Source organism: Myxocyprinus asiaticus, chromosome 19, assembly GCF_019703515.2.
Source record: "Myxocyprinus asiaticus isolate MX2 ecotype Aquarium Trade chromosome 19, UBuf_Myxa_2, whole genome shotgun sequence".
Classification (NCBI taxonomy): Eukaryota; Metazoa; Chordata; class Actinopteri; order Cypriniformes; family Catostomidae; genus Myxocyprinus; species Myxocyprinus asiaticus.
Window position 1 is genome coordinate 20,084,944 of NC_059362.1, and position 22,248 is coordinate 20,107,191.

General features: G+C 37.2%; 1 protein-coding gene and 1 non-coding gene across 6 annotated transcripts; both read right to left on the bottom strand.

Annotated features, from left to right (window-relative positions):
- Positions 1-1,517: 1,517 nt before the first annotated feature.
- LOC127409791 (translation initiation factor eIF-2B subunit delta-like) lies at positions 1,518-18,372 on the bottom strand. 5 transcript variants are annotated; one of them, XR_007892045.1, is made up of 15 exons: positions 17,839-18,372; positions 17,516-17,579; positions 17,353-17,393; positions 16,605-16,752; positions 14,108-14,302; positions 13,756-13,838; positions 13,066-13,157; positions 11,035-11,149; positions 10,784-10,860; positions 10,570-10,672; positions 10,336-10,463; positions 9,701-9,878; positions 8,205-8,376; positions 7,917-7,981; positions 2,491-2,622 (listed from the first exon to the last, which is right to left on the bottom strand). XR_007892045.1 is itself a non-coding variant. In XM_051644614.1 (14 exons), the coding sequence occupies exons 1-14, from the start codon at positions 17,845-17,847 to the stop codon at positions 2,115-2,117; spliced, it is 1,611 nt and encodes a 536-aa protein (XP_051500574.1). In that variant the 5' UTR covers positions 17,848-17,923; the 3' UTR covers positions 1,518-2,114. The 5 variants fall into 5 exon arrangements, 4 of the variants coding, with proteins under 4 accessions (XP_051500574.1, XP_051500573.1, XP_051500575.1 ...); XM_051644614.1 differs by lacking the exons at positions 7,917-7,981; positions 8,205-8,376 and adding an exon at positions 1,518-2,314 and having other exon boundaries at positions 2,442-2,622; positions 14,108-14,299; positions 17,839-17,923; XM_051644613.1 differs by lacking the exons at positions 7,917-7,981; positions 8,205-8,376 and adding an exon at positions 1,518-2,314 and having other exon boundaries at positions 2,442-2,622; positions 17,839-17,921.
- A 649-nt stretch (positions 18,373-19,021) lies between these two features.
- trnal-cag (transfer RNA leucine (anticodon CAG)) lies at positions 19,022-19,104 on the bottom strand. The gene has a single exon. It is a non-coding gene; the product is annotated as a tRNA-Leu (tRNA).
- Positions 19,105-22,248: the final 3,144 nt, after the last annotated feature.

The window sequence follows — 22,248 nt, forward strand, 5'->3', positions numbered from 1 at the left end:
TGAGGTTACCTGTGGGTTTTTCTTTGTATCCCGAACAATTCGTCTGGCAGTTGTGGCTGAAATCTTTCTTGGTCTATCTGACCTTGGCTTGGTATCAAGAGATCCCCCAATTTTCCACTTCTTAAGTGATTAAGTGAGGAATACATTTTTGTGGTAATCAACATTATGCCACAAATGCTGTCAATTGAGCTTAACTTGTATTGAACCTAGAATATTCCTTTAACAATCCCACACAATCCATTTTCCTCTCTATAAAGCACATTATCCTTGTTTTTTGTCAAGAACACTATTCATTTTTAAAAGTAAACATTTGAATTGTATTTTAAAATTAGGACACTTTTGCCTTAAACACAAAATATGTACAACAGTAAAGATCTTTTGTAATCATTGTTAAAATATCTCTGTGCTACACTTTGAAATGTTTAGAGACTATTTCAAAACTGCTGTCAGAAATGTGGCTGCTCTCCAAAGATGATCAGAGAGGTCAGTCTGTTTTTCCTTTTCAAACCAGCCTCTTCAAGGCTGTGAAAATGTGTCAGCATTCATAAGAGATTTTATAATATATATATATATATATATATATATATATATATATATATATATATATATATATAAATAAATCGATTTGTCCCTCCTTTTCTTTCAAAAATGCAAAAGTCTGGGTTACAGAGAGGCACTTACAGATGACGTGAATGGGGCTCATCTGTAAATGTTAAAATACTCACTATTTCAAAAGTTTAGACACAAGATGTAAACAATATGCATGTTAACATGATTTTAGTGTGATAAAATCGCTTGTCTTTTCTGTGTAGACTTATATTTAGATTTAAAACTTTGTTGCCATGACAACATGGTGTAAATCCTAAAATGACTGTAAAAACGATGATTTAAACAACTTCACAGCTGAAATAATACACAAGTTTTAACAGAAGAATCGATGTAAATGCTTTCATAAAACTATAAGCTTCACATTTCCGCCTTTTTAAACTCTCCAAAATTTGGCCTCATTCACTTAAACCCAGATTTCTGTCCTTTTTTTATTTTTTTTTTTTAAAAGAGGGGCAAGTCGAAATTATTTTGTGGTAATCAACATTATGCCACAAATGCTGAAGATTGAGCTTAACTTGTATTGAACCCAGAATATTCCTTTAAATATTTTTTTTGTTAAAAATGTAAATCCAAATACTGCTTGTTTACAGATGTCATAGTCATTAGATCATCACTATCTGCTGTTTATAACCATTCAACCCCTACATTTCTATGATTTTATTTTTTGCAAGTGTGTGGGTAAAGGTAAAAGTTTCTTCTACTTGTACAACATTAATAGAGGGGCTCACCTACTACACTACTAACACAATACTGACATATGCAAGTTACATTATGTGAATCTCACTTTCTGTAGCTGTCTGTAATGTTGCATTGTGGTAAGCAAATTCCTTGGCAACCTTGTACTTGAAATAGATTTGTTTGATGAATGCCTTGTTCTGTTTTTGCTATTAACAATTAGAAAACACCAGTTTTATACAAACCATTTATTTTTCTATAGCTCTTCCAGGGTTCTGGTAATATAAAAAGTACCTTATGCAACATATTAAGAGGTGGTCCTATACACATTTGCACCATAACTAACGTATATCATGCTCTTAACCACTCTTTTCCCTTCACATCTATGAAAGGACTTCGGCAACAGCAGTTATACAAATAAGAATATAGATGTTTCTAACACTGTTTCTGCCTATGCACTGACACTCATGATGGGCCAAAATTTTATTCGATTAATATTAAATTCAGATGACTTGGTAAAAGGACTAGAAGCTATTTCTGACAATCTTGATCCCATTTACAACAATTCTTGTACTTAAGACTTTTCCTAAAAAAAAAGTTCATTAGATGGATTGAAATGGACTACGTCATCTGTGGGATACTGGAATTGGATCAGTTTTACAATTCAAAATTGTTCAGTGTTTTAAAGGATCCTGCCAGTGAAGAAATAAACAGAGGCTTTGTTTGAAAAGCTAGTTCCATTTCATAGATGTTTATTTTATGCCAGAAGCCCTGTGTGCACAGACTCTTTTATGTGCAGATGCAAGAGGGAAACAGCTTTTATCTGCTCTTCACTGATCGACATTCTTGACTCGCAGTACCACAGGCACAGAAGTGCAAGGGATCATGCCCAAATCAGTTATCACAAGGTCCACAAAGTCTGGTGGTGTCACGTCATACACCAAATTCAGAAGCCCCAGCGATTTAACAGTCTGCCAGTTTTCTAGGTGGGTGTTCCCATTTCGGGTCACAATCAGGTCATCAGGGTCATCTGTGAAAGTGCATTCCAGTTTACTTAAACCAGCATATTTTTTGTAATTGACTATAAATGTTGATTTCACTAGGTCTACCAAAATAATTAGTACATTTACCAAACAAGCTAAACATGACAGAGTTACCTAGTTCGTTGGACACAAAGGAGTCCGTCTGCACTCGTTCACAGAACTTGTAGGTCTCACAGCAGACCAGCACTGGTACGTTGTAAGCCTTTGCTACCAGGGCGATTTGGGAAGTTCCAACACGTGACATGACATATCCATTGGCAAGAAGTGCATGGGCACCAAGAAATACCTTGGATACCTGGAAATAAAGAGTCCAGAATCCAAGTTCATATTCAGCATTCATGGATACAATGCTTTTAAATGACAGCATAAGGGCCGGATAACTCTACTGCAAGTCTATCTAGTTATGTAAAAAGGAAAGTTCACCCAAAAATGAAAATTCTCTCATCATTTACTCACCCTCATGCCATCCCAAATGTGTTTGACTTTCTTTTGCAGAACACAAACGAAGCATGTGCAGAGTGCTAGATGGCACTAGGAAGTGTAATCGAGCTTGAACTCATGATCGTCGAAGAGACTGCTGATTTATAGTATGAATTGAGTTACATTTTGGTCTACTCTCAACCAAAACCAATTGTATCGCTTCAGAAGACATGGATTATAAACCGCTGGAGCCAAATTGATTAATTTTATGCTGCCTTTATGTGCTTTTTGGAGCGTCAAAGTGTTGGTCATCATTCACTTGCATTGTATGGATCTACAGAGCTGAAATATTCTTCTAAATATCTTCGTTTGTGTTCTGCAGAAGCAAGAAAGTCATACACATCTGGGGTGGCATGTGAGTAAATGATGAGAGAATTTTCCTTTTTGGTTGAACTATCCCTTTAATAATGTAATCTAAACATTCAGATCAATGCTGTGCCATATGATCATTAAAAATAAAACTGTAATTGCTGTCCAAGCATGTCATAAAAGTATGCTTGTGCAACATCAAATAAAGCACACATGCTGTTTCAAACTCTAGAGTGTTGTTAGTCGCAGTAAGATTAGCAAAGAATGATAACAGTGGTTTTGACTAATAATCTAACAGTTTCCTTTTTCTACTAATAGCACTGCAGCTATTATGTGATATTACAGTGAGCTATTGTGTATTCTTAATTATGGCTAGTTCTCAAGTGGTATTCTTAGATACTTCTGCTTATGTATTCATCACACACAATCAATACTTTTTTTTGTTTTTGCTTTTCGTAATTAACATTTTTTATTGATTCAAAGAAAAAACACAACAGAGAAAAACACAACACACACACACACCGAATCAACATTTACATTTTAACCCCCACTAATAACCCTCCCAAAACACCAACCCCACCCTAACCCCCAACGAACACCCCGTGCTCACATTAAATAATACACACATTTAAAAAATATATATATAATTAACATACATAAACTAAACTTCTCTCTCCCAATCTCTTCCACAAGAGGCCCCCAAAACCGCCAAATACCTACCCCACTTTCTGATAAACAAGTTCCCAAACTCCAGCCTTCTACCTGCCACCTCCTCAAAAGCTGCCAACCTCCCCATCTCCGCACACCACTCCGGAAATGATGGCGCTCCGTCCAACTTCCAACCCCTTAAAATAATTTGTCTGCCAATCATAATACTAGTCAGAACCCAATTTTGTATATATTTGTTCCCCAAATTTATGACCGCCCCATCGCCCAAAATACAAAGTCTGGGGCAAAGTAAAATTTGAGTGCCCAAAACATCACACAAATAACTCTGAACCTTCAACCAAAAATCTTGGATCTTAACACACCCCCAAACATGGGTTGTGTCTCCAACTTCTGACTGGCATTGCCAACAGGTGGTCTTTTTTAAAAAAAATTATCCCCTTTTCTCTCAATTTGGAATGCCCAATTCCCACTACTTAGTAGATCCTCGTGGTGGCGTAGTTACTCACCTCAATCCGGGTGGTGGAGGACAAATCTCAGTTGCTTCCGCTTATCATGTGGCTCGTTGTGCATGACACCGTGGAGGCTCCGCATGTGGGGGCTCATGCTACCCTCCGCGATCCACACACAACTTACCACGCGCCCCATTGAGAGCGAGAACCACTAATCACGACCACGAGGAGGTTACCCCATGTGACTCTACCCTCCCTAGCAACCGGGCCAATTTGTTTGCTTAGGAGATCTGACTGGAGTCACTTAGCACACCCTGGATTCGAACTCGTGACTCCAGGTTTGGTAGTCAGTGTCAATACTCGCTAAGCTACCCAGGCCCCCAGGTGGGTGTGTCTTTAAGACCAAGCCTATATAATCTAGAGGGGGTCCAATAAAATCTATGTAAAATCTTAAATTGCATAAGGCAAACCCTTGTATCTCTAGATGCAGACTTGACATTTTTTAAATCCTAGCCCACACTCCTTCCTCAAATACCAAGTTTAAATCTTTCTCCCATAATCTCTTAATAGAAGTTAAAGCTCCATCCCCCAAACTCTGAATTAGCAAGAAGTAACACACTGAGCCTCATGACCTTTTCCAAAAGCAGTAATCATTACTTCCAGAGTATCTGTCGCTTTGGGGGTGTGCTACTCCCAAAAACAATACAGAGCAGGTGGCACAGCTGTAAATACCTATGAAGCAGAGATCTGGGAATCCCAAAATTATGAACCAAATTCTCAAAAGATCAACACTCCACTCTCATACAGGCTACTGAGTGTAACCCCCTTCACAATCCACTCTGACCAACAGAAAGGGGACTTATTAATACATAATTTAGGGTTCAGCCATATGCTTGAGGCAGCATTTAAATAAATGTCCGAATTAAACACTCTGGACACTTTTGTCTATACCGAGTGCAAATGCAAGATAACGGGGTGTAACTGAACTTCTCCGATTAGTTTGATAGAAAGGCTTTGCAATGGCAAAATAGGGGCAAGAACTTCCTGTTCAATATAAAACCAGGGAGGGGCTCTTTCAGGTGGAAGCGACCAATTGGCCAAATGATTGAGACGAATGCATAATAATAAAACAAAATCTTAGGTAGGCCTTGGTCACCTTTGTAAATCGGCCTATGTAACTCATTAAAATGTAATCTAAGATGGTGACCATTCCAAATGAAGGACTTCGCTATGCTATCAAATTGCTTGAAATAAGAGAGGGGGACATCTATAGGGAGAGATTGTAGCATGTAGTTGAATTTTGGAATACAATTCATTTTAATAACATTAACCTTCCCAATCATATATAAATGTAATGAAGCCCACATCGCTCGAAATCCTTTTTATTAAGGGGTCAAAATTAACTCTAACTAAATCAGACAAATTTGCTGGGAATAAAATGCCCAAATATTTAATGCACTGTTTAGGCCACTGGAAGGCGCCAGGCTGGAAAGACATTACTGGGCATTACCGCTGTCAGAGCCGAAGCTTCGGATTTAGACCAATTGACTTTGTATCCCGAGAATTTAGGAAAGGAATGAATAATTCTTTGGAGGCAAGGCATAGATCTAATAGGGTCAGAGACTAATAATAAATATCATCTGCGAAAAGCAAAAGCTTATGCGCCATACCTCCCACCACCACCCCTGGAAAATCATCTTCCCTTCTTATCTCGGCTGCTAATGGTTCCAGGGCAAGACAGAACAATAATGGGGAAAGTGGGCAACCCTGCCAGGTGTCCCAATCCAGAGTAAAATAATCTGAAATTAATCTATTTGTTTGTACCGCCGCTTCCGGGTGTCTATAAAGTAACTTAATCCATCCAATAAAAGTATTCCCGAACCCGTATATTTCCAAAATCTTAAAAGATAATCCCATTCTACCATCTCAAACGCCTTTTCGGCATCAAGTGAGATGGCCACGACCAGAGTCTGATCATCCGCCACTGACCACATAATGTGGAGTGGTGGTGGTGTAGTGGACTAAAGCACTGAACTGGTAAGCAGAAAGTTGTTGGTTCGATCCCCACAGCCACCACCATTGTGTCCTTGAGCAAGGCACTTAACTCCAGGTTGCTCCAGGGGGATTGTCCCTGTAATAAAAGCACTGTAAGTCGCTTTGGATAAAATCTTCCGCCAAATGCATAAATGTAAATGTAATATTGATGAAACGCCTAATGTTATCAGAAGAGCTGCAGCCCTGAATAAACCCCACATGATCTATACGTTTACTTAATCGGTTAGCCAGTATTTTTGACAACATTTTTACGCCTAGCTGGATCAGGGAAATTGGACGGTAACTCGCTTGGATCTTTGTCCTTTTTAGGATCAGACTGATCCGGGCTTCTGTCATGGTTGGCGGAAGATTTCCATTCTTTAATGATTCTGTATGAACTTCAAACAAAAGTGGAGTCAATTCTGTAGCATAAGATCTAAAAAATTCAGCGGCAAAACCATCTAGCCCTGCAGCCTTATAAGGTAAGGCCTTAATTACCTCACCAAACTCCTCCAAGGTTATCTCAGAATCAAGATAATTTTTTTGCTCAGTCATCAGTCGGGAGTTCTAATGGTTCCACGAAGTTCCTAATATCTTCACCAGTAGATGAAGACATGGATCTATAGAGATCAAGATAAAATTCTTTAAAAACATTATTAATATCAACGGCCGATGTAAATATTTCCCCACCAGCAGAATTCTCTGAGGGAATAGTAGAAAAAGACTCTCTCTGCTTATGTATCTAGCCAAAAGCTTCTCTGCTTTGTCCCCCGACTCAAAGTATGACTGTCTTGCCCTGAATAGCCAAAACTCCACCTTCCACGACAAAATAGTATTATATCTGTATTTCAATCGGATCAATTCTCTGAGACCATCATATGACATTCGGCGCTTCAGCTCGACACTTTTAATATTCCCTTCCAACTCCACAAGTTCTCTTGCTTTGGATTTTTTGGTGAATGAGGCATACTGTATGATCTGACCTCTAAGAACCACCTTAATTGCCTCCCAAGCCACATCCACAGAGGATACTGAGGACCAGTTGGTCTCCATATAAACATTGATTTCAGCCTTTAAAATTTGTTGAAAATCAGGATTTTGCAAAAGGGATACATTAAAGCACCATGTATATGATTTATTTTTCTCTGTATGTGGCAACACCTCTAAACTCACCAGGGCGTGATCGGAGACTAAGATGTTTCCAATTGAGCAATCAACAACAGATTAAATGAGGGACTTAGATATGAAAAAAAATCTATTCTAGGATAAATCTTATGGACTGATGAAAAAAAAATTATAGTCCCTACCAGATGGGAGACAGAAGAGTCTCCAAATATCTGTAAGGCCAAGATTTATACACATCCTGTGAAGCATCAATGTTACTCTAGGGAGCGTGCACACTTTTGCTTCACTATGATCAAGGACTGAGTCCATCAAAATATTAAAGTCTCCTCCCAATATTATATCATGAGGGATGCCAGCGGCTTGCAACATCCCTTCAAGATCTATAAAAGCCCAGGTCATCAGCGTTAGGTGCAATAAATATTAGCCAAAATCAACCTTTGCCACTGAATTTCTGCTAAAACAATAATGACTCTTCCTAATTTATCTTTAATCTGTTTGAGACATTTGAATTGTAGATGTTTACTTATCAACGTAATGACTCCCCTGCTCTTCCTTGACACCCCATATCTTCCCAAATTTTTCAGCTTCCTGCGGGGAAAGATGCGTTTCTTGAAAAAACACTATCATATTTCTTACGTTCAAGAAAAGAAATAACCTTCCTTTTATGGGGTGCTCCAACCCATTCACATTCCACGTGATGAGAGACAGTTCACTCATATTAACATTTGACATATTAGAAAAAATAGATTGTGTGTCAAAAACAATTATAAAGACCACATTCCATCATTAGTGTAACAATCAAACTCCATACCTTCCCCCGAACCAAACAAACAGAAAAAAGAAAAACGTGTGCATTAACCCCACACACGACAGCGCAAACTGGCGTCTGTCCCTCCAAACTCGAACAGTCCATGTACGCCTACGAGAGTCCCTGCGACAACTTTGCTGTCAGATTGCCCAAGTCCAGTGTTTCTGTACAGATTCTGTGAAACAGAATTACATAACAGAAAATAATCTATAAAACAAACTCCAGCCAATTAGCGGAATAAACACAAAAAATTTGTAGATTCATCCACATAACTGTTTCTCCACAGAACAAGCTCCAGCCACTAGCGGAACCAGCAAAAAAATAAAATAAATAAATAAATAAATAATAATTACGTTTCCTCGGACATTCAAACAAATGTTCAGTAAGCTGGCCCATTTGACCGATAAATGAGTGCAACAAAAGACCCAATCACTCCAATGTCCTGCAATAGATGTTCCAGAAAGCAAACTCCAGGCCACAGGAGGCATAAGCAACAAAAACTTGCAGATTTATCCACAAGCTGTCCCGAAGAAATTATATTACACAAAACAAACTCCAGCCGCTAAGCGGAACCAGCACAAAAAGAAACAAAGGCGGTACCCAGTTTTCGAATTCGCAAAGTCTGGGAACAAGAAAATGCTGTGGTTCTTCCAAGAAAGCTTTCCTTTACTCCTCGCCTTGTGTAACACAAGATCTTTATCGGATGATCTCAGAAATTTGGCCAGAAATGATCGGAGCCTGTCTCCCTCAGCGGATCTGCGAGCTCGCTCGATTTCCAGCTTATGGCCTGTTATGTTGAGCAGACTCAGGAAGAGCTCATCTAGAAATTTCACCATATCTCTGCCTTCATGCTCAGGAATCCCAACAATTCGGACGTTGTTTCGTCGATTACGATTTGCCAAATCCTCCAGTTTTTCCCAAACGTACTGCAAGTCTATCTTGGTCGCTAGCAGATTAGCAGCTAATTCCCTCTCGATGACTCCAGATAATCGATCCATTTTCGACATCCAACAATCTTGTAACCAACTCAAGAGAATTTCGCTTCCATGGAAGTGATCGATTGACGTATTACAGCCAAATCCTCCAAGTCTGCAACGACTTTCGTCAGCATTACAGACATACTGGACAGCTGACGCTGAATTTCTCCCTGTCTGGGGTATCAGCTTGAGCACGTAAGTGTCTTTTAATATCTCCAGAGCTCGAGGATTTTGAATTCTTTGACATATTGTCTTCATAAAACAGTTAAGAATCAGGGTGTATTGAATCTCACCGGTTTATGACATACAAAGAATTAAAAACTAGCAAAGTGCGCAGAGCTCGCCGCTCACACGTCCGACTGTAGCATGGCACACGTGACTCACAAGCAATACTTTAAAGTTACAAACACTTTAAGAAAGCACCTTCCAAGACCAAAATTACAAACTGCTGCAATGAGGTAAAAATAAATGTGCTTGCAAATTTCCAGCAAGCAATTAACTTTATTCAAAGGAATTACTCACTTCAGGCAGAATGTAGGACAAGGCAGATATGAGCACATAAGTACACTGGATGCCTCTCTTCACCAGACGCCTCAGCGCCTCTCTGCCCTCCAGCCTGGGCCGACTGTCAACAACTATGACTCTGAACTTCCTCTGCTTCTCAAAAGCTTCGCACAGAATGTGATTGACAAGTGAAGAGCTGTGGAAAGACAAGAGAAAGCTCATATAAAATAAATGGCTTTTTATCCAGAGTATTAAACAGTTATCATTTACTCAGCCTCATGTTTTGTGCCAAATCAAACCACACAAAAGATGATGTGAGGCAGAATGTTAGGGACTGACAGCCTCAGTCACCATTTACTGTCATCGTATGGAAAAAAATTTCAATAAAAGCCAGTGGTGACTGAGGCTGTCTCCCTAACATTCTGCCAAATATCTTCTTTTTTGCTTCATAAAAAAATGGACATATGGGCTTGAAAAGACATGAGGAAGAGTAAAAGAATTTCAATTTTTGGGGGAACTATCCCTTTAAGGGATATGGTTTGTTAAATCAAGCAGTGAAGGACTGTCATGATAATGCAGTAGACACAAAGAGGTCTAATAATGTGAGTGCAAATAACTGAAATTATTTATGGGGATGCATTGAAAAATCTTACCATCCATAAACCAGAATGACATCACCATTACTTATCTTCTCAATAGCATATTTAGAAATGGCTTGGGAGGCCAAAATTATCTTCTCATTTATGTAACTATCAATACATGTCTGCAGCTTCCCTTTTGCCTGTAAGAAAGCATAGCTTTTAGTATCTTAATTCACAGAACAAAGTCATGCTGGAATAATACTCCATGTAAATGTTTCCAAACAAGTAACCTCTGAAAACTCTTACCTCGTCTTCTTTGCACTGACTTGGAATATTTGAAATTTCCTTCTTGATGTACTTGATTGCATTTCCCATGCTTGCTGATAGGGGGCGACACTGGCTGAGAAAACTGTAGAGGTAATTAGGATTGGCAATGTTTTTCAAACAGAGGCCAAATTAAATACACCTAGGCTACATCTGAGCTTGTGCTGTATTAATTTTCATGAGAAAGAATGTGAACCTGATATAGGGCGACAGCTTGTTTACAAGGTCCCTTGACAACTCTTCATTTGGAGGCGTGCTATAGTCTTGGATAACCTGTAAAACATTTTGAAGTATTGATAAAAGAATTCCCCCAGTTTCGTGAAAATATGTAAAACAACTTCATCACAACTTTTGTGTTCCAAGTTCCAGTCAATGAGTTCAGACCAATCTTCAGATAATCTGTCAGTGTTTCTGACTGAGCAAAAGAGAGATGGTGTCATGAAGTACCTGTTTAAAGGCATGTAGTAGGGCCACAGATCGGGCATTGGACCCTGCTATAATGCCCTGAGAGTACTGCAGGCCCAGTCGAACAATGGATGGGTGAATAACTGTAGCAGGGACGCTGCAAATGAAACCAGACAAAATAATAACAAAATCAACCACCTAATTATGGGTATATAGTACTTAATTGATTTCTAACTTGTTTACCCCATACTACAAAAAATGTAAATGATTTATAGGTCTTCTGGAATTTATTTATTATTTTTATAGGTGCGTACCGATACAGAAATTCTGGCCGATAAAATGTTATGGCTGATATAACATTGTAGCAGGGTTCAATGGAAAGGAGGAGGCGGGAACCGGACGAAGCAACAAAGTAAGTTTACATTTCTATAAGTAAATATAGGCATCACAACTTTAGTGTACAGTATGAAAGTTAGGCCTATAACTATGCCTTGTACTTTTCACAATCCATTCAATTACCAATGGATCAAATTAAGACCCGGTATACCATATACTGTATTTCTTGTTTAATATCCTTGTCACATTAAGGAAATAAAATGAGTTGCAATGCCCATTTCATGATGACTTTACAGGGACACTACTCTTTAAAACTAGTGCTCTTAAAGGGTTAAATCTTTGCCGTAAACAATCACTATCCATTTAACCCTTTAAGCTCTTAATTTTTATTACAGATTTACTGTTTCAGTGGCATGCCCAAATTAAAGGCTTATAACTCTACAAAAAACAAAACAAAGGTCAATTGTTTCGTTTCATTTTAAAGAAAACGTTTTAAAAAATTGAATGATATTGATTATGATAAATTATGAGACTCTTAGTAACTGAGTAAAATTTTGTGTTGATACGACAAAGCAATCAAAAGTTATAGCATTACAAAAATAATTTATTCTAGTGTCCAAAAATGTCTCTGTGTCCAAAAGCCAAAATAATTTTGCATAGATCTAATTACACATGCAAATACAACAATGACTAAAAGGTATGCTCTCTATCCAAAGCATGCAGGCATGAGTAATGAGATCTCATTCAGTTCCATTCGAGCCATCACTGAGTCTGTGTCATGTACTTGACGCCATCTCCTGGTGACCATTTGTAATTAATGGGTACGATTCTCTCTGCCCATATTTGGATGACTTCCACCTCTAGCTGCAACGATCCGATTTCCTATTACGATTGGTTTCATGAAGCTGGACAATGTACTACATCATTTCCGATGAAGTCATCTGATCCAGTAAAACTAACATGATTTTTACCAGATAGCACGTTATGTACCGTGTGCACATGGTGCTTCGTGTGTATTATCTATTGATCTATCCATCCGATTATGTTGTGTGTGGGCTCGTTTTAACAGGAATTCCCTCCTCTATGTAACTGTATGTGATATTTTATGTTCTGTATTTTCATGAAGCTGTAAGCAAAAAAGTAGCATATAAGCAACACCAGTTTACATGTAACATGTATGTCAAATACTTAGCTATAAATGTATTACTAATATAGTTATTAATATACTCGCTATATTTCTGTCTGTGAGTAAAACAAATAGGCTGGTTATATTCTACTCTGAAGACTTTCCAATGGCATATGACACATGGCTATTTCATCTGATTGATGTTTTTATGTATTACAGTAATATTTACAGTGCAAAATTATTTATAAATTATCAAAAATTATTCTTATTTGATCTGCAAATTTCAAAGCACTTGTTCAGTTTTGGTCATAATGCCTACAATGCATTGTAAAGTAGAGCTTCTAAGCTTTAAAATGAAGCCTATTTTGTGTCGGTCAAGACTGTAGTTAATATTTTGGTAATAATTTTTTTCTGTGCGGGCCCATTTAGCACAATTAACTATTCAATTTTGTTTAACTAAATATCCAATATCAACCGATAGATAAAAAAAAAATTAAAAGAAATGATTGGACAATAAATAAAAATATGGTCACAATATATCATGCATCTTTAGTTTTGTTATCAAAACAAAGTCATAACTAATGGAAAGGAAAATACAATGGTTACAATACCTGATTTGTTGGGTGGGAGGGGCTTTTCGGCTATATTGGTGTAGATGGGAGAACAGGCTGACCTTGTAGCCATAGTCTGACCTCAGAGGGACCTAAAAGAACAGAGTGAACAACAATATTTCATATGAATATTGTTTCCCTCAGGGACAAAGGTTCTGGAGGTCACATCCTCCCTCCTCAGGTCAACAGTCTGCAACAGAATACTACGCATCAAGACACGAATGATGTGCACAACTATAGAGGGGACCACCACAGGATTTTTAAAGCTCTATGCTAGTGTTATGGGTCTACACCTAACACATATATACACAACAACTAGTTCACCCACATACATACATACATCTAGTTCATCACATGAAGAAACAATGAAATGAAAATCATCACAATGATAATACCTCCAACAGACATTAAAGCAAAGAGTAATCAATATCGTTCACCAAGAATAAAAAATTACAATACACAAGAGAAAAATTAAACGATACACTGCACTCAAAAGTGTGGAGCCAGACCTTGACTCCAGTTATATTTAAACAGCGTCCCTGCCCTGACGTCTGTAAGACATGGGAAGTGAAGGACCCGAGTTAAATAGGCTGTAATATGGAACTCAGAGAACACTTGGATAATCCATTAATCCATCAACCGGCTGTTATCAGACTAGAGGCAGATCAGACTAGTATTGATTTGTCTCACCTGCTGTCTTTCAAGCCTTTTGGCCAACTTTTTCACTACAGCAGGGTCGTCCACTTGAACATGCTCTGGTAACCTTTTCACCACTAAAAGATGAGAAAGAAAAATAAATCTTTTAGTCACAGTCTCTACCAGCGTATGAAATGTACACCCACCACCAGCTAAATGTGGGTACTTTTTGTGCAATGGCAGGTAATTTTGCTCATCTGCCAGCTACTGCGACAGATGACCTGTAAGACCGCTGTTTGTTCGGATGTTCAGCAGGGCTCTGCTGCTTATGCATGCAGCACAAGCACTTTGCCTAGAAGAGTTAATTTCCCACCCTGGAATGTTCTCATATGAAATGTTGAATTACCTGGTTGAAGTTCACTGGCAGAGGCTTTAAGCTTGCCAGAAGACTGCAGGCCTGGTTCTTTCTTGCCCTGTTTTGACCCACGTTCTGTGTCATGCCGTGCCCGTCGCTCTGCTCGCAGCTCCGCTTTTGTCTTTGCAGGCTTCTCTGCAGCCGCAGGAGACTCGGACACAGATGCACTTACAGTCGCAGAAGCTGCTGCAGAGATCAAAGGGACTAAGTAGTGGTCAACTGATATGGGTTTTTCAATGGCCCATGCAGATACCGATATCTAGAGAGCAGGCTAGCCGATGGCTGAAATAAATGCTGATAAACAGAATAATGACGAAGCATATATTTAGACAAAAACAAAGCTCTTTTTTTAGCGCTGTAACTAATTTATCTCACAATTTTCTGTGATTAATCATTATTAATCATGGTAAATGGTACATTAAAACAAACATTAAAATATAATCATATATTTATATATATTTACTTTATAATTTGTTTTTAAAAAATGTTTTTAATAATTAAATATGAAAATGTTAAACTGTGCAGTTTTTTTACGGATAGAGTTAGACACATTTTTAAAAGTATAAAACATTCATAAAAGTATGTTTACCTTCCATAAAATTTTAATCTTCTGTCATTTTCCAGTGGACCATTTTAATAATAGGATCAAATGGGCAGATTCATATGATGCTTTAATGGCAAGATAAACTTAAGTGTACATTGCCAATGCATTATAAGCCACTAAACATCCAGATAAAAAGCAAACTGAATGCAGAAGTTTAATTTGCTGTAGTTTAAAATCTCAAAACTATTATTTTCTCTGGCTGTCGTTCAGTCTCTATCCTGCACACGCTGGCTCTCCCTCGCAAGGTTTCGTTTTTGTCACTGGTTCAGATGACACTGAGTGAGCGTTTTTGCGCAGCTTGCCAGTATCTCTCCAACACCTGGCTCACCGCTTGCGGATGAAATCTGCTCCCATGTTTATAATGCACGGGACATGCGTTGCGTGTAATGAATAAGCGTGCACTGCTCCACACAATCAATTTCTGTGTTATGATGTGCAGTTGAGTCGAGTGTGTACCTCTTGGTGATTTATCTATGCCAATTTTAGCCACAGAAAGTGAAGAAAAAAATTTGAAGTTTCAGGAAGTGAAGAAAACAAATACTGCATTAACTGTTAACTTTAAACAGTCAACTATTAATCGCACAAATTAACCAGCCCAACTCTTTTTACAAATGAATTTTACAGTACCCCCCCTTCCTCCCTCTCCAAATTATATCTAGTCTCAATTAATGAGGAAAACCCTTTATAATAATTTTTCTCTCTAATTATCTCTCTTTATTACATATTAATACTCTACATCAGGTTAAAGAAAAGCTATTTTTAACCATTTAAGCTAAGATGGGCCAGCGATAAAAAAAATCAAAATATTAATAACTACAGTCTTGACCAACACTGAAAGCTTAGAAGCTGTACTTTCCAATGCATGCAGGCATTATGACCAAAACTGAACAAGTGCTTTGAAATTTGCTGACAAATCAGAAGTGTTTTAACAATTTGCACTGTAATCAGTAAAAACATAAAACTAATCAAACAGCCATGTGTCATATGTTGTTGTAAAGCTCTCAAAGAGTAGGATACAACCTGCCTATTTGTTTTACTCTGAGAAAAATATAGCGAGTAATAGCTAAGTATATTTTTTTGACAATTATGTTGGTGTTGCTTATATGCCGCGTTTTTGCTTATAACTTCACAAAAAAAAAACTGAACATAAAATATCACATACCATTACTTAGAGGAGGTGATCGTCTTTCAAAAGAGCCCACACACAAGGTAATCGGATGCATAGATCATTAGATAATTCACACGAAGCACAATGTTACATATGGCCACCAAGAGATGGCGTGAAGCAAATAACACAAACTCGATGCAGACTTATTGAGTAAAAAGCACTCATTCTGTGAAATCTCATTATTAAAATCATGTCTGCATGCTCTGCAAACCTTTATTCATTGTTGTGTTTGCATGTGTAATTACTTCTTATGTACAATTATTATGTTTTATTTTGCTTGGAGAGGCTTTTGGACACAATGATCAGTTATTTTTGTAATGCTATAACTTTGATTGCTTTGTCGTATCAATAAAAAACAATTCTCAGATACAGCTGACATGAATGAGAACAAAACCAAAGCAGTTTTTCAGAGCCACCTTATTTAAACCCTAAGATGTATATTGTCGAAAAGGAAAAATATGGGGGGAAAAAGTAAGTTTTTGGCTCAGTTTTTATTTGTGATTTTCCAGCAGTTTCTTAGGCTGAGAAGATCATCATTTATCATAATCTATATCTTTAAAAAAACTGAAAAGTTTTCTTTACAATGATACCAAACACTTGACCCTCCTTGTTTTTGTTTTTCTGTTGCGTTATAAGCCTTTAATTTTGGGTATGCCACTGAAACAGGAAACCTTTAAAAACAACTTCAGAGTTTAAAGGGTTAAAAACTGAAGTACCTTTATGTGCTGGGCTCTGTGTGATAGGTTTTGACGGAGCTTGAACTGACGGCTTCTCCTTTTCTGGAGGACCCTTGTCATCTTTCTTGTTCTTTTTCTGTTGCTTCTTCTCTTTCCTAAGACGCTGCTTTTCTTCCTTGGTCAACTCCTTCCCATCCGTTTTAAAATAAAAGATGACAATTCAGAGTTTGAATTGTTTCGAACGACAGGATTTTCAAATTACTGTTAAGTTCTGGAAGATTTCTTATGGAATGACTAACTAGAAAGTGCTAATACTAGCAGTGTCTATACACCGCAAAGTGTTTGAGTGTTAAAAGCTGATTCAGAATGTGGATATGGTGGCCAATAAACCTTATTCACAGCAGCGCCATCTTTGAATGAAAACGAGGCTGTGATAGACGTACTGTCTCTTTAATGGGTTGTTTTGTTGTTTAAAGTGTTTTTGTATCGTTCCGCTGATGAAACATAGAACAATATCTTTCCATGAAATTCAGTACACAACAAAACTACAGCCAACATGAGCTGTGGAAAATTAGATGTGATGAATACAGTGTACACCATTGAAAAGACAGTACATCTATACATCACAGCCTCATTTTCATTCAAAGATGGCGCTATAAGGTCTATAGGCAGTTCAGTGGGTTTTTAGACAGCACCAGTGTGACAGTGAACGATAATAAATTATATTACAAAAAAGAAACATGAATATTCAGAAATGATACAGAAGTAAAATAAAGAAATGGCATACCTTCGCTCGTGCAATTTCTTGCAGCTTGGCATCTCCTCCATCTATTACAAATAATAAACAGATCATTTAAGACGTATCCAAATAATCCGGAGTAACCGAGAGAACAGTGGCAGTTTGTAAGAGACTGAAAGTTTGTGATGATGGAAAACATTTAGACACTGACTTCGCAGTTTTATTTCCTCATGTTGGCTCACTCGATCTTTCCCAAACTCAATGCTGCTCAGAGACTAAAATTAACACACAAATATTTCTTTACACATGTGAATAATAGGATAATCCGTGAAAGTGTCTGTAAAGTTAGCATTCAAAGCCAGATTAAAAATCAAAACACTGCATGATGTAATTTCCATTGTCAGCAGAGTCATGAATGTCACCGGCTTAACTAGCTGGAAATGCAGCTCTCTGGGAACAACTTCCATTGATTGGTTATGTGTGTTTTTAAACCACTAACAGCATATGTTTAATGTGTAATTCTGCACGCTTTACCTTTAGCATGGTTGATGCTGTCAGTCCGTCTTCTATCCGAGTCGGCCATGTTTCTTTTCTTCGCGACTTGTCGCTGGTTAATTGTTGCGGAAAGGAGTCGGAGGGAATTACACTGCCCTCTAGCGATGGAGAAGAATGAGGTTTCTTTCTGTACTTTCGTGCACTACGTTTGACTGAAGAACTTCCTACAGAACTGTCTTTAACAAAACAATACTTTTTAAGACAATACATCACTTAATACACGGTGTGCGGCAAGCTTCTCAACTCTTTACTACTTTGGCTGGAACCTCTTTCAATGGACGTTTTTCACACTCCGGGTTTTGGAGCGCGGAAGTAAATGTTTGCTGGGTAAACTTCGACAGCGGTGAATGGATTATTTTCAGCAAATATTATTTTCACATACCCATTTACTCCAAAAGCAAAATAAAAAAATCCACTATTACATGTGAATAACTTTCCAGAAGAGGAAAGAATTAGAGAGCGGTGGATTAAGACTGTCATTCTCTCAGCAGCTGTAATAGAAACCCCCTCACAGCTGTGGTAATTACATTTTTAAAACCAATTCCAGGGTAATATAAAACAAATCATAATGTTATACATTTGTACTAAATATTTTTAAAAATCTATCTTATAAAAAAGTTTGCTAGATTTACATTGCTAAATAAGGCGGAAATGCGTCATCACAGTCCGTAGAAAAGTCAATACAGTTACACATGCAGCCACCAGGGGGCAATCTTTCTCCGTACAGCTCTGCAACCAAGTAGATACATTACAGGCATTTTGCAGTTTTTTATGCGATTAAAGCAGAAAGTTAAGCAAAAAAGTTGGTCCATGCGCGCTGAAAAAAGCACAGATACCAACGTAAATAACATTCGAGACTGTTTGAAAAGCATCCCAGAATAGAGATGTGGAATAAGGAATGGCTAGGTGCATCCAGTTGTGACTGGTAGTGCGCAAACTATTAGATATTATTCTATAGGTAACTATTAGCCTACTAGAGATACCTAGCTATTACTAGTTCGATACAGACATATATTTATATTATGAGTTCGATATATTATTATTTCTAACATCCGTTATACTAAGTTACAAATAATGTGTGTTAATCTTAGCAGTCGTTTCATTTAACATCGATTAAGCGTCACCACAACAGCTTCATCGTAGAAATAGAAGAAAAAGGTTTTGTCAGAAGTGGGATTCGAACCCACGCCTCCAGAGGAGACTGCGACCTGAACGCAGCGCCTTAGACCGCTCGGCCATCCTGACATGTTGAGGAGAGGAGATGTCATCATATAAAACCCAACACACACACACACACACACACACACACACACACACCACACACACGCACGCACGCACGCACGCACGCACGCACGCACGCACGCACTCACTCACGCACGCGCACACACACACTCTCTCTATGTGACTAACAAGTTATGCGATTAATGTAAATTCTCGCGTCCCATGTCATGTTTTTGTTGTTCGAAGCCTGTTAATTAATGCTGAAACACGGTATTTTAGCGCTCTCGGCTGGTCAAAGGATTGTATGTGCAACGCAGACTCCAGATAAAAACAGCTAGAGACAAATCTTTAGAAATTACAATAATATTTTTGTGAAACAAGTTTATGTATGTATTCATGTGTTTATGTATTTATGTATTCATACTAAGGCAGCAATGTTTCTATGTTTATATTCTAATTGCATACTTATGTAAAAACATACATTTAGACTTCTATATCATATATCCTATAGCAAATTTCCAGATTAAATATCCACCTTGTTCCTACATTTCCCGTGATGCTTTGCGCGAAATATGGGCGGTACTTCCACTAAGTAGTTGTAGTTGCACTGTACGTTCATTAATTTTTGCATTGCGGTGTTGATCAGTCATTCATACTTCTAGATGTGTGAGCACAGTCTGACGGATCTTAATAAGGACAATATACGTATTCCGTCTTTAATAGAGGTTTGGGGGGACGATTTAAAGAAATGGCCTCAGGATGCATGTACAGCCACGAACCACACATCTTATCCCCGAGCTCTGTAAGGACATCGTAACATGGTCTAGCCGAAAACCACTTGAGCAAAACATAATACAATACTCACCAAGACACTTTGTTGTAATTTAAGAAGTTCTGAATTTTTTTTTCAAACTGTAATAGTAATTTTTCACGTTATTAATGTCCTGACTATACATTGTGATCAGTTGAATGCCACTTTGGTGAATAAAAGTACCAATTTCTTTCCATAAGAGCAAAATATGTACATTGTTCCAAACTTTTGGCCGCCAGTGTATGTATATGGCATTGAAAGGAAAAATGGTATTAAATAATTTTAATTTAGATGCACCAAAACACAATAATGTTACCACATATTCAGGATTAGGGGGGACCAAATATAATAATTTAATTGTCAACCTTGGGAAAAAAGCATATCAGTAGACCAGCCCTGCCAATACAACAATACAGTAATAAAAAGCATTATTTATGTACATATATATTTTACTATAACATTTATTGTGAATGATCAGGGTGTGCAAAATCTACAAGTTCACTTACTTTTTGGAGCCCAGTTGAATTTTATTATGATACAATATAATATTGAATTATTATTATTATTATGAACATTATATTTGCTTTGTTCAATAGTAATATATTTTTGTTGAATTATTTCACCTGGAGTGGAAAGCTGAAAGCTCTGTTGTAGTTATTTCACCTTTACCTGTAAATATTCTATATATCATCCAGCCCTATACTGTGCACAGAAAGTACATTTTCTGTATACATTAAATACCCAGATGACTGCAATTTGCAAGACTTACCATTTTCAGTGTGATGAATGAACTGGAAACAATATCAATAGTGATTTGTAGTATCAGCTTTTTGACTCATTTTTGGGTTGGACTGCCAAAAGCTAAAATATTTTCAGTAACACAATCTATACATATCAGCCGCTGATGATTTAAAATGTCAAATCAATTGGGCATTTTATACAACTTTGCAGCTTTAATAAACAAATACAAACATGTTTTACACTTTTATATTTTTTTGGCCCATTTCTGTTTTAAAACCCTCCTGTATGATTGCCTGAATGGCTCCCCTTATAAGTTACAATTTATGAGCATTAACTCGTGATCTCATTTGTAACAGCTATCAAACTTAAAGGAATATTCTGGGTTCAGTACAAGTTAAGCTCAGTCATCAGCATTTGTGGTATAATGTTGATTAACACAAAAAATAATTTCAACTCGTCCCTCCTTTTCTTTAAAAAAAGCAAATCTCTGGGTTACAATGAGGCACTTACAATGAGAGTGAATGGGGCCAATCCATAAACATTTAAAAAATATAGCCATAAGACATAAACAATATGTGTGTTAATATGAATTTAGTGTGAAAAAAATCACTTACTAACCTTTTCTGTATAAAGTTATGGCCAATTTTACATTTTCGTTGCCATGACGACATAACCCAGTAAACCCTAAAACCTTATAATGCCCATAAAACATTATTTAAACAACTTTCCAGCTCATATAATACACAAGTTTTCCCAAAACTTGGCCCCATTCACTTCCATTGTAAGTGCCTCACTGTAACCTTGATTGTTGCTTTTTTTTTTTTTTTTTTTTAAATAAGAAGGGACAAGTAAAAAAAATATTTTTGTGGTGATCAACATGATGCCATAAATGCTGTTGATTAAGATTAACTTGTATTGAACTCAGAATATTCCTTTAATACTACGGCTTTCCTTATAGGATACATTATTGAGGGTTGCCTGAAATACTGCAAATATTATATTACGTTGGTATCAAGTGGTCTATAAGCATGTGAAATGAAACCAGTTAAAAGTTTATTTTTTGTTGCAGTGCCCAGTGTATGATAAGCTACTCCAGAGACTGAATGATTATTATTGAATGATGATTATAATGAATGAGTATTACTATGAGAAAAAATGAAAACAACATTTTGCAAAAGGAAAATAGTTTATTGAAATGAAAAAAAAAAAAAAAATGAAAAAAAAAAAAAAAAAAAAAAAAAATATATATATATATATATATATATATATATATATATATATATATTTCAGGCAACATAAAAAAAAAAAAAAAACCTCTATTAAATAACTCTCTTCTAATCTTTTTTCTCAGGTGTGTTGGCTGTATTCACGACGCAGTAGCTGGTTGAAGGGGACCAAACCTCGCAGAAACACCTGACTTGGTTCCATTTGACCAGCCACAGCAAGGCGTGCTGCTTCAGAAAGAGAGAATGGGCAGGCAGGGGGAGGAAGGCTAACAGAGCTAATGTTGACATTACTCAGCAAATCATTCTTGATGCTTACCTGTTGAGAAGACAAAAGCAAAATAGAAAGTAATTAAAAAATAACAGTTAGGTGTCCATTTTATGTCCAGTTAG